The 12714-nt window shown below is 40.6% G+C and overlaps 2 protein-coding genes across 2 annotated transcripts in view; one reads left to right on the top strand and one right to left on the bottom strand.

Moving 5' to 3' along the window:
- epb41l3a (erythrocyte membrane protein band 4.1-like 3a) overlaps positions 1–6896 on the top strand; it is a 26835-nt gene extending 19939 nt beyond the window's left edge. The window contains exons 13-21 of the mRNA XM_025061550.1: positions 1511–1621; positions 2615–2826; positions 2908–2955; positions 3058–3078; positions 3333–3518; positions 4740–4784; positions 4913–4999; positions 5122–5202; positions 6811–6896. Coding sequence (XP_024917318.1) covers positions 1511–1621; positions 2615–2826; positions 2908–2955; positions 3058–3078; positions 3333–3518; positions 4740–4784; positions 4913–4999; positions 5122–5202; positions 6811–6849 — 830 coding nt within the window. The 3' untranslated portion in view covers positions 6850–6896. The remainder of the gene's footprint in view (positions 1–1510; positions 1622–2614; positions 2827–2907; positions 2956–3057; positions 3079–3332; positions 3519–4739; positions 4785–4912; positions 5000–5121; positions 5203–6810) is intronic.
- A 595-nt stretch (positions 6897–7491) lies between these two features.
- lama1 (laminin, alpha 1) overlaps positions 7492–12714 on the bottom strand; it is a 38894-nt gene continuing 33671 nt past the window's right edge. The window contains exons 56-63 of the mRNA XM_025062274.1: positions 12306–12492; positions 11668–11774; positions 11380–11569; positions 11139–11288; positions 10902–11055; positions 8421–8554; positions 8130–8343; positions 7492–8038 (exon numbers count right to left, since the gene is read on the bottom strand). Coding sequence (XP_024918042.1) covers positions 7884–8038; positions 8130–8343; positions 8421–8554; positions 10902–11055; positions 11139–11288; positions 11380–11569; positions 11668–11774; positions 12306–12492 — 1291 coding nt within the window. The 3' untranslated portion in view covers positions 7492–7883. The remainder of the gene's footprint in view (positions 8039–8129; positions 8344–8420; positions 8555–10901; positions 11056–11138; positions 11289–11379; positions 11570–11667; positions 11775–12305; positions 12493–12714) is intronic.

Here is a 12714-nt window from a genome sequence, read left to right as displayed (position 1 = left end):
ATTACACGCCGTGCTGTTGTTGCAAGCGTGAAGTGCACGAAGCTGGTCTAGCCTAGCCTAGCCTAGCCCCGACAAGGGACGGCGCGCGGGAGCTTGCTGATTGGCTCTTCGGAGGCCCACTTTCTCCGCTGGCCACACTAATATTATACCTTCATATTAAGGTGAGGGGCCACAAAATATTGTACTGCGGGCCGCGAGTCTGAGACCCCTGCTTTAGTGCTTTAGATTTAGTACTTCCGGTTTTGAGTTTAGTGCAGTTTGAAGCCACTGCTGTGATTCTGCTCTACACTTGTGAAACTGAGTTTTAATCCTCAGGCTCGGTGACCACGTCCCCACCCTCTCTGTCTGGCTCTCCAGCCATCAGAGCCAACGATGCTGCACATTCAGGTAGACACTGTGACTGCTGTAGCTCTGCAGTGATACTCCAAGAATGAGCGCAGCTGGGAATGCTGAGTTGTAATTGGTTGTGAGGCTCAGTTGTTTTTTTTTTTTGTTTTTTTTGTTTGTTTGTTTTGTTCGGTCAGCACTTAGTTCTGCTCCTTATGAAGTATTAAGCCCAATCTCCAACCCTGCCCTTAATCCACTTACGTTTTTTGACGCATTCCCTGTGGCTCAAAATGTAGAGGCTGTCACAGAAAATGTTGTCATATCTGGTAAATACTTTCTGTGACTTCGGGTTGCTTAAAAACTGAAAACCAAGACAATTATTTGAAACCGTTCCAGCAAGAGTTTGTAAAATAAAAGATAAGTGAAATTGACTTACGTTTTGCCCTCTATGTGTATTTGCTAAAAAAAAAGGGAAAGATTTTAATAAATAGCACATTACAACATTTACATTTCTTTCATTCTCGTACTGCACTTTGACACGGTTATAGTTCAGAGTAGAACAGGCCGCTCTTACTCCATCTCCCCGATGATCAACAAAATGAAAACTCCACAGAACTTTACTTGAACACTGTACTTCCAAAATGACCCTGTGCCCAACAAGAGGGTCCCGCCCTCCACTTTAGGATCTATTGGCCTCTGTTAATGCCCAACTAGATGATCATTTAGTTGGATTAGGGTAGTTGGAGATTGAGCCTCGGTCAGAAGTTCATCACATGACATGAAACTAAGGAGCTAACATCTCTTACGTAAGTGATGCCCGACCACTCACTGAAACTGAAACTGCTCTTTCTCACGGTGATGGACGGAGCTTTCGCGTTTTTGTTTCACTTGTACCCGTTCGCCTATCATTTTCTGTGGCAGCAAGTTATGCTAACAGTTTAGCATAACTGTTACAGCTTTTTGGCTGTGTTTTATGTAAGCTTCTGTAGCACTAATAGATACAGCTGTGCAATGCAGAGGCTTTTTTTTTTTTTATTCCCTGAAAGACAGTTGGCAGATGAGCCCAGGTTGCTGTGCATGCGCCTTTACCTCCCCTCTGGCTATGTGCTTCTTGCTGTGCTTAGAAGAACTGTCTAATGGTTGATGTATTGGTTTCTGTGCGTGTATGTGTGTGTGTGTGCAGACATGACTTTGGGACTGTATGCTACTTCAAAATCCATTGCTGATAGTGATCTCAGCCCTTCATTCACACCTGAGATGAATACACCGTTGGAGAGGGCGGTAAAAAAAACAGGTAAAAACATGCCTTCAAAGTTTTTTTATACAATTACTTTTTACAGTAATTGTATAAAACATTATCCTTTCAGCCTGCCTTATAATATAATATAATACTCACTCTGTATAGCTCATCCATTTTTTTTCTGGTAAGTTTTTTTTTGGTGGAGGATTGGGGTAATTTTGGCGTGAAATTAGGCAAAATAAATGACCTGACCTGACACAACCTGACTTGAGTTGACTTGGTTGACCTGACATGACTTGATTTGATTTGACTTGATTGACTTGCCTTAACTTGACTGGATCTGACCTGACTTGACTCAACCTTATCTGATTGAGTTAACGTTGTTGATTTGATCTAGCCTTACCTGACTTGACCTGATTGACTTGTTCAGGTCCACCACCGTCCCCACACACTGCTCTCAGGGCGCTTAAAGCTGCCCACTGTTCACTTTGGTGGTAGGTTAAAAGCAGAGGTCACATTTGGTTGTGCGCTGTGTCACAATGACAAGAAGTTCACTTTCCTTCCTTTTTTTCTTTCCTTCCTTTAGACCTGATTTGGCTTGAGCTGACTTGATTTGACTTGAGTTGACTCGTTTGACTTGACCTGACCTGACTTGACTTGACTTGACCTGACTTGATTTGACTTGATCTGATGTGAGTTGACTCGTTTGACCTGACCTGACCTAACCTGACCTGACTTGATTGACTTGACTAGACCTGACTTGACTTGACTAGACCTGACCTGACTTGACTTGACTTGACCTGACTTGATTTGACTTGATCTGATGTGAGTTGACTCGTTTGACCTGACCTGACCTTACCTTACCTAACTTGACTTGACTTGACCTGACCTGACTTGACCTGACTCGATTTGACTTGATCTGACGTGAGTTGACTCGTTTGACCTGACCTGACTTGATTTAACTGGATTCGACTTGATTCGATTTCAGCTGACTTGACCGGCTAGACGTGACCTGACATGACTAACCCCGTTTGTTCTCTTTTACAGACGAGGAGTCAAAGCAGCAACAACAGGTGGAGAATCAGAACCAAGTTGCAGAGGTGGAGCACGAAGTGAATGAAACAGGTCCTGAGCTTTTAACCCCGGATCAGACAGTGTTACAGGAGGAGCAGGAAGTCATCAGCAAAGATGAGGATGTGCCGGATGTGGTTGACGTGTACGAGCGGAGTCCTCCAACCCCTCAGAAACAGGACACCAAGGTAACACTTTTTTTTTTCTACATCTTCATCTGTCTCTCCTCTCTTGTCTTTCCAACTGACCCTATGCTGACTTGGCTTTAGACCGAGATGACTGACACAGCTGTGGATGACGACCTGTCTGCTACTGAGGTGATGTGTCAGTTGGTCTTCACATCTGTAGGTGTTTGTCCGCAACCATGTCACACCCTAATTACGGGGTTTGTCTCTGTCACTGTCTTCCAATCTAACTAGGGTGAGGATTTAGAAAGTCAGGTAAGTCTGTCGCACCTTTCCACTTGTAGTCCCTGCCATTTGGTCTCTGTCAGGACTTTTCTTTCTGTCCTCCTTTATTTTACTTATTAATTGCCCCTCTTGTGTCTGCTAAATGTTGTTGTTGTCTCCATTTATTTTCCAAGTTTTTTTTTCCCCCCCTTGTTTCTCCTTAGTTCTCTCACATACCATTTACCTAATGGCCCCTTCACCTTCTCGTTTGCTCTAAACTTCCCCCTCAACTTTGTTTTTTTCAGACATTAGATATTAGTCCAGAGGACATCCAAATACCACAATCCATCAGTGCTCTGAGGCGAACCTTCTTGGAGGGGGGAGCAACGGAAGGAAGCGCAAGTATGACAGAGTGGGAGAGACGACTCGCCGCGTCGCCCCTACGACGTTTAGATGATCTGCCCATGATTGAACCTTTGGAAGACAATGAGGTGACAACAAAAAAAAATGTTTTGTGAAATGGTGTAGCTCTAAGTTGGTGCTCTTTCATGTTGACACAGGGTTGTGATCAGGGTTCCCACTTGTCCTGGTAAATTTGGAAATTAAGTGACCAATTTTTAATCAAACTTTTTCACACCATTTGAACCCTGCGGCTTAAACAATGATGCGGCTAATTTATGGATTTTTACGGACAAATGAAGTTTTTACCGCTAGCGATCAATGACTTTTCTGGTAGGCTACTGTGTGTTATATTAGTAGCGTATGTCTGTCTGTGATTGGCTGTGTGCGTATATGTACGTGGGGTACCTGTTTCTGTTTACCTCTGCTGTGGACAAGGACAAAGTGAAGGGAGTTAGCCCCAGAGCTAATGTTAGCTTCGGCCCTGGAGCAGATCACTAAGTCTCCCTTGTGCATTCCTATCCTTACTATGGTCAGGGCACCAAAGCAGGAAAGAGCAGAAAAAGCATTTATTTAATTAAAAGTGGAAAAAATTTTGTATAAATATCCCATGTTAAAACATGGACACCTTGGCGGTTTATAGAGATGTGCGGCCTATATATTATTTAATGAGCGTGGCTTATATTCAGGTGTTCTCAATAGTCCGGAAATGACGATACTATTATTATTTTTATAGGTATTTTAATTAATTTAATTTTGAAACCCTATTGCTGGCTCGATTTACACATAGAAACAAACACAGGGGTCAAGTAAGGCTACTCCCTTAGCATGGGTACCCGTAGCAGTGCTGATCAATGTACCAGTGAACTGACCAGTACTGGTACATTGGTTGACAAGTATCAAGACAATTTTTATTTTAGAATTTATCTAATGCAAAATGTATTTTTAATCATGTATTTGGAGTGTGAGGCTTGACCTAAATAAACATAAACATGTACTATATTTATCCCATATTTGGGAAATTGTCGTGTTAGCAGCAGATATGCTGTTAACAGGCTGCCCCTAGCAAGCTAGTTGATACCAGCACAAAAACAACCCCCGCTCCCTTAAACTCACAAACATTTATATTTAGCATAACAATGCATTAAGGGCAGACACTCCTGCGACTTATCTACAGTCCTAAGCGTTGCCTCGTTTTAAGTAAGAAATCAAATTAAGACGTAAACAGTTCACATGTTGCATTAAATAACTTCCATCATATTTGGGTATTTGAGGTAACACAACCTTTTTTTTCCTCTCTATTTCCATCTCAGGTAGTCACAGTAGTGAAGGAAACTCAGGTGTACCAAGCTCCCGCTGTGAGTGTTTTACAAGTCAATATAGTTGGCAATTTAAAAAAAAAAAAATCCTGCTTACACATACACTGTAAAACTGTGCATAGATATATCTATAAAACAATGAATTGATTATGATCAATGTGTTGTAGCCTGATCAAGCACAAGGTCTCCGGCTGAGCTTGCAGACGTTCTCTGTGATGACCAGCGACACCAGCACGACCACGAGCATTACCAAGGTAAAAGGTGGCAACGATGACACACGTCTTTGAGCTAATAGACAATTATCTTAAGCCTGACAACATTCATTCACAAAGATGTTTCCGATGACGTGACAATCTAATTTTTGTTTTCTCCTCAGACGGTGAAAGGAGGAATTTCAGAAATGAGGGTTGAGAAAAGAATCGTGATATCTGGAGACACGGACTTGGACCATGACCAGGTAAATTAAATTAATTTTTATCTTTAATTTTTTAAAAATATTTTCTGGCTGGTCTAATAATTTCTTGCATGCTTTACTCAAATTTATATTTAGAGACATCTAATTACGGTTATTTATGATCAATACATTAAACCAGTAAGAAATTGTGAAAGACTAGTAGTGGTGAAATCAATGCCTCCCACAATACAGCAGAGGTGAAGCAGATACATCCTACTATATATTATTTAAACCATATAAAATTATACATTATATATCAAACTCAGCCTCATGGGTTTAATGGTATATTACATATATACATGTATATGTATGTGTCAGTATATATGTGCAACACACACACACACACATATATATATATATATATATATATATATATATACATATACATATATATACATATACATATATATATACATATGTATATATATATATATATATATATACATATATATATATGTATATATATACATATATATGTGTTGCACATATATACTGACACATACATATACATGTATATATGTAATATACATATAATATACATACATATATATACATATATATATACATATATATGTATATATAAATATATATGTATATATATATATACATATATCTCTTGGTTGCACATATATATATAAATAAATATATATACTATATATATATGTGTGTGTGTATGTATGTATGTGCAACCAAGAGATATGCTGAGAACACAATATTCATACGACTTGTATATTAAATGTACCTTGAAGGTACGCCACTAATATATATGTCCATATATATTTACATATGTATATAAATCTAAATTGTATAGTTTCAGTTGATGTCATTAAATGACTACATTAGTATTGTCTGTGCTAACTGCTAATTATTGAATTATTGAATATTATTGAATTCCCCGGAAGAAACAAGCTAGAACCAAATTCCGGCCAAAGTTGGACATAGTACCTCTCTGCATCATGGCCAACAGTGTCCCGGGAAAAACCTCGAAAACAAATGTGCAAAAAAATGTGTTTTGTTTATTTTCACTGAACATCCTGTAGCGACCTGTTAGAGTGGTTCCATAGTGTAAGTTAGCACGCCTGCCTTGCAAGCAGTGAGCAGAGAGTCGTGGGTTTGATTCCCAAAGAAATATTCATTTTCGTAATGTGGCAGCCTGTGAGTTCCGACCATGCACTCAATGGCGCCTCCTGTGTCGCTTAAAAAGACTCTAAAAAAAAGGCTTTTCAAATATTGCACATCCTCAATGGGAAAGGTACATTCACTTTATTGGCTGAATTTGAAAACAACTTCTGATCAGCCAGGAATTTTATACCCCTGCAGTACTTTCACGGATCCACTAGGGGTCATTGCTCACTTTTGACTAAGATAGATATGTCATTACTAGCTGAAGTGCCACATGATTCCATGATTGATTCGACTTATCATCAGGTTAACCTTTTCACACAATGGACTCTTGAGCTGAATGCTGGTTGGCTGACGCTGTTTACATACATTGTTTTGATTAGGCTGGACACTGCTACCATGCTAATCTGCTCAGGTTATTTTAACCTAGCTAAGCCACTGTGGAAAATTAAAAGAATACTCTAACCAAATTTTTTTTTCTTCTTTTAGGGCCAAAACTTCAAACCTACTTCTTCCTGCGACATGTAGTCAAGACAACAGTGCCAAACACACCCACACTCTCACACCCAGAGCCACACGCACAACCTTCCTTTCTCTGCTCTGAGCTGTACGAGGTTTTGTTAGCACTGGCTGGATTAGCTCCTGATTAGCTTTGCTTCAAAACGTCATTTCACCTATATGATAAAGTTTAATGCGAAGAAATAAAACGAAATAAAGAATCATCTCTAGTTACCCATAATGCAACTTTAAAATGACCTCATCTTTTACGTTTGACTTTTGAGTCATTTCTTTGTGTCGGTTGATTTATTTGGTAAGAAACTCCCTCTAGTGCAGCGGTGTTTGTTTGATTCCTTCCTTCCTTCCTTCCTTATGACTTTTGTGATGATCTTGATTGTACATGTACAAATAAACGCTGTGCTTGGCCACCATTGGCTGGCCTTAATGTCTGTGCTGCAGGGAACTGTGGGCTCGGTAGTTGACTTGTGACTTTTGCGATGATCTTGATTGTACATGTACAAATACAAGAAGTTCACTTTCACTAAAGTTGTATAGGAACACAATGATGAAAAGGCTACTCAAATCCATAGACAAACACATATAAACAGTATCATACGGAGTATTGAAAGAAAAAAAATCATATATATAGATATATATATAGAAGATGCAACAGCTCGGATATTTTTAAATGCTACATTTTATTTCAACGTATATTCATGAAATTGAAAAAAAAACAAGTACAATTGTGCAAGAATTTTTGTTTAAAATTTTAAAAAACTTAATTGAAAAAATATTTTTAACAGTCAATTTTTAAATCAACTACTTGACATTTCAGGCAATCCCATGTGTGGTCGCGACCCCAAATTTTTTTTTTTTTTTTATAAGAAAATACTGTGGCTAAACAAGGATTTGGGTAGACAATACTTTTTGTTGTAGATGTTAGATCAGGTTAGATCAGTCCATCCATCCAGATCAGTATCATTAGAAAAAAAAGAAAAAACAATTCACATTCAATTACCTCTTCGATATGTACATGTTTATGTTGATTGGTCTGCAAGTTGTATCTATGTGGCCGGGCACGAGTATGGTGTGACACCTAACAGGAAGTGGGCAGAGCTCAGGTCCAGTGTGTTGCTCATGTGAGATCTGACGAGCTGCAGGTTCCTCAGACAACCCCTGAACCTGGAGCTGATGGACAGGCAGTTCTGTCTCACGTCCACTGTAAGAGATCAGGAAAAGTTAGAAGAGGTTGGCTGAACATGGACACAAATCGAGACGAGACGAGGGGTCGGGTCAGCTGAGGGCCTCACCTGGGAATCCGCCCAAATACACGGGGTTGTTGGTTTCAGCAGAGGTTGACTGTGGGTAAGGATTCGCTGTAGTATAACTTCGCCCATCCACGCTCAGGCTCAAGCTGTGTTTGGTTTTCCTGGCCTGCAAGACGTGCCACCTTCCGTCGCACAACAGCTGACCGTTGGAGCGAACCGACACCCGTCCGGCTCCATTGTTCACGTTAAACACCACCTAAAGAAAAAAAAAACAGCGTCAATGAGAACGTTGCAGCGGATTCGACTTGTGCACAGACACGGTAAAACTCTCACCTGTCCGTTGATCATCTCCAAGCCAATCGCATCCACCTTCGCACTGCTGATGCCCACAAATACCGCATCCAATTGGCTGCTTCGAAACTCCAGCGTTATCGTTAGGTCCGAGCCAACTTTGTATCCGTCGTGCACTGAGCGAACGAATACACATGTGCACATATTAGGATTTAGGTTATCGTACATACACACGTATTAGCCGATTGGCGTATAAACCGACCCCTGAAAACGGAGCCCAAAATGGTGATTTTTACAAAAATAAATATTAAGCCGACCATAAGGTTTTCATTTGTTGCCGTGGTAAAATCTTCTTCTACAAATCTTCATCTATCTTACTCCTGCTGTGTGCATTAACAAAGAATTAGAAAATGATCTTGGTCTTCTTTTTCTTTCGGCTTTGTCCCTTTTTTTTCAGGGGTTGCCACAGTGAATCATTGATTTCCATCTCTCCCTGTTCTCTGCATCTTCTCCTCTGACTCCAACTATCTGCATGTCCTCCCTCACTGCATCCATATATCTCCTCTTTGGTCTTCCTCTTTGTCTCCTACCTGGTAGCTCCATCTCTAACATTCTTCTACCAATGTATCCACTGTCCCTCCTCTGCACATGTCCAAACCATCTCAATCTGGCTTCTCTAGCTTTTTCTCCTAACCTTCTCCCTCTATCCATCCTTCTTTGACGTACACACAAAAACAGCATTCCTATTCCCTTTCCCTGCCTACACACTCCCAGACAGAAAAACAACAAGGAGAGGCCCAGTGGTGGTGACGTCATGTCGTGCAGTATCCTAGAGCCTTGAGCCCAGCTCCACCCACCTCTCCTCGTATTTGATCGTTTGTATAGAGCTTCACCAATTTCAATAGGTTTCCAATAATATCATAACACTGGCTGTGATGCATGCATGGGATGTCCATCATTTCCTCCTCAGAACCATCAACCAAAATATAAACATCTCCTTAGCTAATATAAAACAAATTAGTTTTTGTAGTAAGTAGTAGTTATTTTAAGTGGGCCTACATTACATATTTAAATACTGTAGTGGTTTTTTTTTTACCTAAATGACCTTATAATAGGTGTATCACTCAATGTACATGTGTATGCATACGTAGATGTAAAGGTGGTTTATTTAATAGTTTTTTTTTCCCTCAATGTATATATTTGCTCTCTCTAGACTTTATTTTGCTTTTTATGATCTAAAATGTTTTCAAGTAAGCCTAAATCTAAAATTATAATAGTTCAAAGCTAAATAGGACTAGCTTTTCGAATGCAGATAGTAATTTGAGGTTATTCAACTACTACCAACACATGACATACATCTGTACACCTTACAACAGCTTCCTGTTAAAGCAAACATCTGGCGCCTCGTGAACAAACGTTGCGTATGCACACACACGCACACAAAATAGAAAGATAGGTAGATCCCAAAGGGAGTTCCCTTCGGTAGATTTAGACTCCAGCAGCAATACAGCACCAAAACAACAGTATAAAACACACGAATAGATAATGTGTACGGAGCTCCAAAAAGGGATATGTGGGGAAAAAAAGAAAAGGAAACGTATCTCGTGCTCACGAGAAACCCTAGGTTAAGCACGTCATGTGTGACATATGTACTGTACATATGGTGAGCATTTAATTAATGTAGGGTACCTCAGTTAGACACAGGAGGGCACTGTTGTTGTTGTTATTAGACTGTTGATAACAGTGTGGGAGGTTCGTGAAGGGTAAATAAGTATATACGTAAATCATTAATAACTATCTCGACTCTACTTCGCGAATTTTCCCATTTCTTGGGTCTTGAAAAGCAACGACTGCGATAGGAGAGGCACCGGTGAATTTCGTGATAGTTTTCACGTAATAACGTGATGTCTGTAAAGCACACTGAGTTTGCTTTTTGCATGAAATGCGATCAATAAATAAAATTGAAATTAATGAAGAAATGATCAAAGTCCACCTGCGAGCCCAGAATATGGCTCGTTTACACGATTCAGTTGAATTGCACTTTATGCTTGGCTTGAGGCATGGTGAGATTTTACAGTTATTGTGCTCAGTGGATGAGATTTTTATCAGTATGCTACTTTCAGAAGGATGAGGATGATTTACGTATATACTGTACGTATTTACCCTTCACGAACCTCCCTACACTGTTATCAACAGTAGAACAACAACAACAACAGTGCCCTCCTGTGTCTATATGAGGTATCCTACATTAATTAAATGCTCACCATATATACAGTACATATGTCACACATAACATGCCGGTATCTTAGATTTCCCAACCGTACGTACTGTACATTTAATGTATTACCCTGTATGTATGTGTGGCAAAATGTCTTAGATATACCTTCTCATGCGCACGAGATACATTTCTCTTTTTTTTCCCCATGTCCCTTTAGGAGCTCCGTATATATGTGAGTATGTACGGTAAGTTAAAATGTAAAAAAAACAAAAAAAAACATTTGTGTTGCTATCTGGATGACTTACTGAGCACCGCGTAACCGCTGCCGTTGAAGTGACTTCCTGTTTGATCCCTGCTGAAACAGGAAGTGGTATCCTGCTTTGAGGCAGGCCTTGTCAGATCCAGCGTGGCTCCATTTAGGCTGACTGATCGAAGACAACCTGGTAGACTGCTACTGACCTGCAGGTCGGACAGACGGAAGAACGTTTGACTCTTGCACGAGTAAGAATTAAAAAGGTTCTTGAATATTGAAATCTTCATACATTGAGCCGCCGGCTGGTCAGTGTGTGAGGAAGGCCCCCAAGGTAGAGTCGGTCATCTACATCGAGTTGGTTTCCTTTGATTGTCACAGACTCAAGACCGAGACTGTCAACAGACAGGGACAACAGCCGTCGTCCAACCTCGGCGCTCACCTGACAGAGAGACAAACAGTCATCGATCGGCTTTGACCGCAACTATGATGTTAACATGTGTGCGTTTGTGTGTGATGTGATGTGCACGCACGTTGTGCCACTCGCCGTCATTTACGGCCACAGATGACGTGACCGAAGCGGGACCTCTGCCCAGGTCGGCTGACATCATCAGTTTTCCAGCCGTCAGTCGGATGACAACGAAATCCATGTGTTTGGAATCAGTGAGGGTCAGAATAGCCCCATTGCTTCCACGGCTTCGGACCGACAACCTGATGGAGACGCTAAGGAGGGAATAGCAGGACGACATGTGAGAAAACTGTTACTTCACTGAGCATAGCCTTCCCCCTTACCAGGACGTCCGATGCCACAGGAAGCTTACCTCTTCCTGACTGTGTTTGGGTCAATGATGAAGGTCATGTGACTATGTTTGGACAAAGCAAACTGAGCTGATGACAACAGGAAAGTAGGCTCGGTCTCCGACGTGCACTGCAAAATAGAGAGATAAAAACATTAGGAAGATGTTCAACACTTTTGGAGTAGTTATCAAACCCTTCCATTATGTCTTATAATGCCTGTGGTTTTATCGTTATTTAAAGATTAAATGGTATAATTGTCCATGGGTTCAATCTAGTAACAGAGAGGTGGGTGATTTAAAATACTGCACAGAAACGTGATAACAAAACATTATAATTGTATTTCAGTTTCTTTTTTCAGTTTGAAGGGTGTGTTTTTTTTAATACTACAAGCACTTTCTAGCATGAGAGTATGTTTTTCAAAATAAAAGCATTTGGAGAGCCAAATTTAGGAAACAGAAACAGGCAGACAAGATATGAATCTAACTAATACTTCCTATCATTTTATTTTGTCAGAAAGACAATTGTCTCACATCTTGCAGCTACACAGAACTAAAGGTTGGATAAATATCTACTTGCAATTCTCTGATTTCAGGTCAAAGGTCATCCTGACCCAAATTTCCTGTATCTCTTAGAAATATTTTTTTTGAAATCAATCCATTACCGTCATCGCTCCGGGAGTTAGAGCGCTCAGGTGAGTGGGCGTGGCGACTGACAGGTGTGCTGGGTCTGGATCTAGAGTTGGTTCTAAATCCTGGGTGTCAGGGAGCACCGCCCCCTCGCTCTCCTGCAGGAGGCAGCTGTCAAACTTCACTCCCTCGTACCTCACAGCTCCTGATAGGTCAATGAGTCTGGAAGAGGAAGAGAATACAGCTTCTGAGAGGATTTCATGTGTGGCATATGTGTCATATGTCGTATGTGTGTGTTTGTTGGCTTGTTCCTGTCGAAGCGGTGCAGCACATTTGTTTTTATAATTTTTATGATTCATCTTCTATGGCTCAAGTCTTTTTTTGGGGTGTAATTCTCAGCAGTTGCTGGGCAAAGTCAGTGACATCAGTCCATTGCTCTGTACC

The sequence above is a fragment of the Cynoglossus semilaevis genome, chromosome 1 (assembly GCF_000523025.1).
Source record: "Cynoglossus semilaevis isolate Cse_v1.0 chromosome 1, Cse_v1.0, whole genome shotgun sequence".
Classification (NCBI taxonomy): Eukaryota; Metazoa; Chordata; class Actinopteri; order Pleuronectiformes; family Cynoglossidae; genus Cynoglossus; species Cynoglossus semilaevis.
This window is presented reverse-complemented; position numbering and strand designations above follow the sequence as displayed.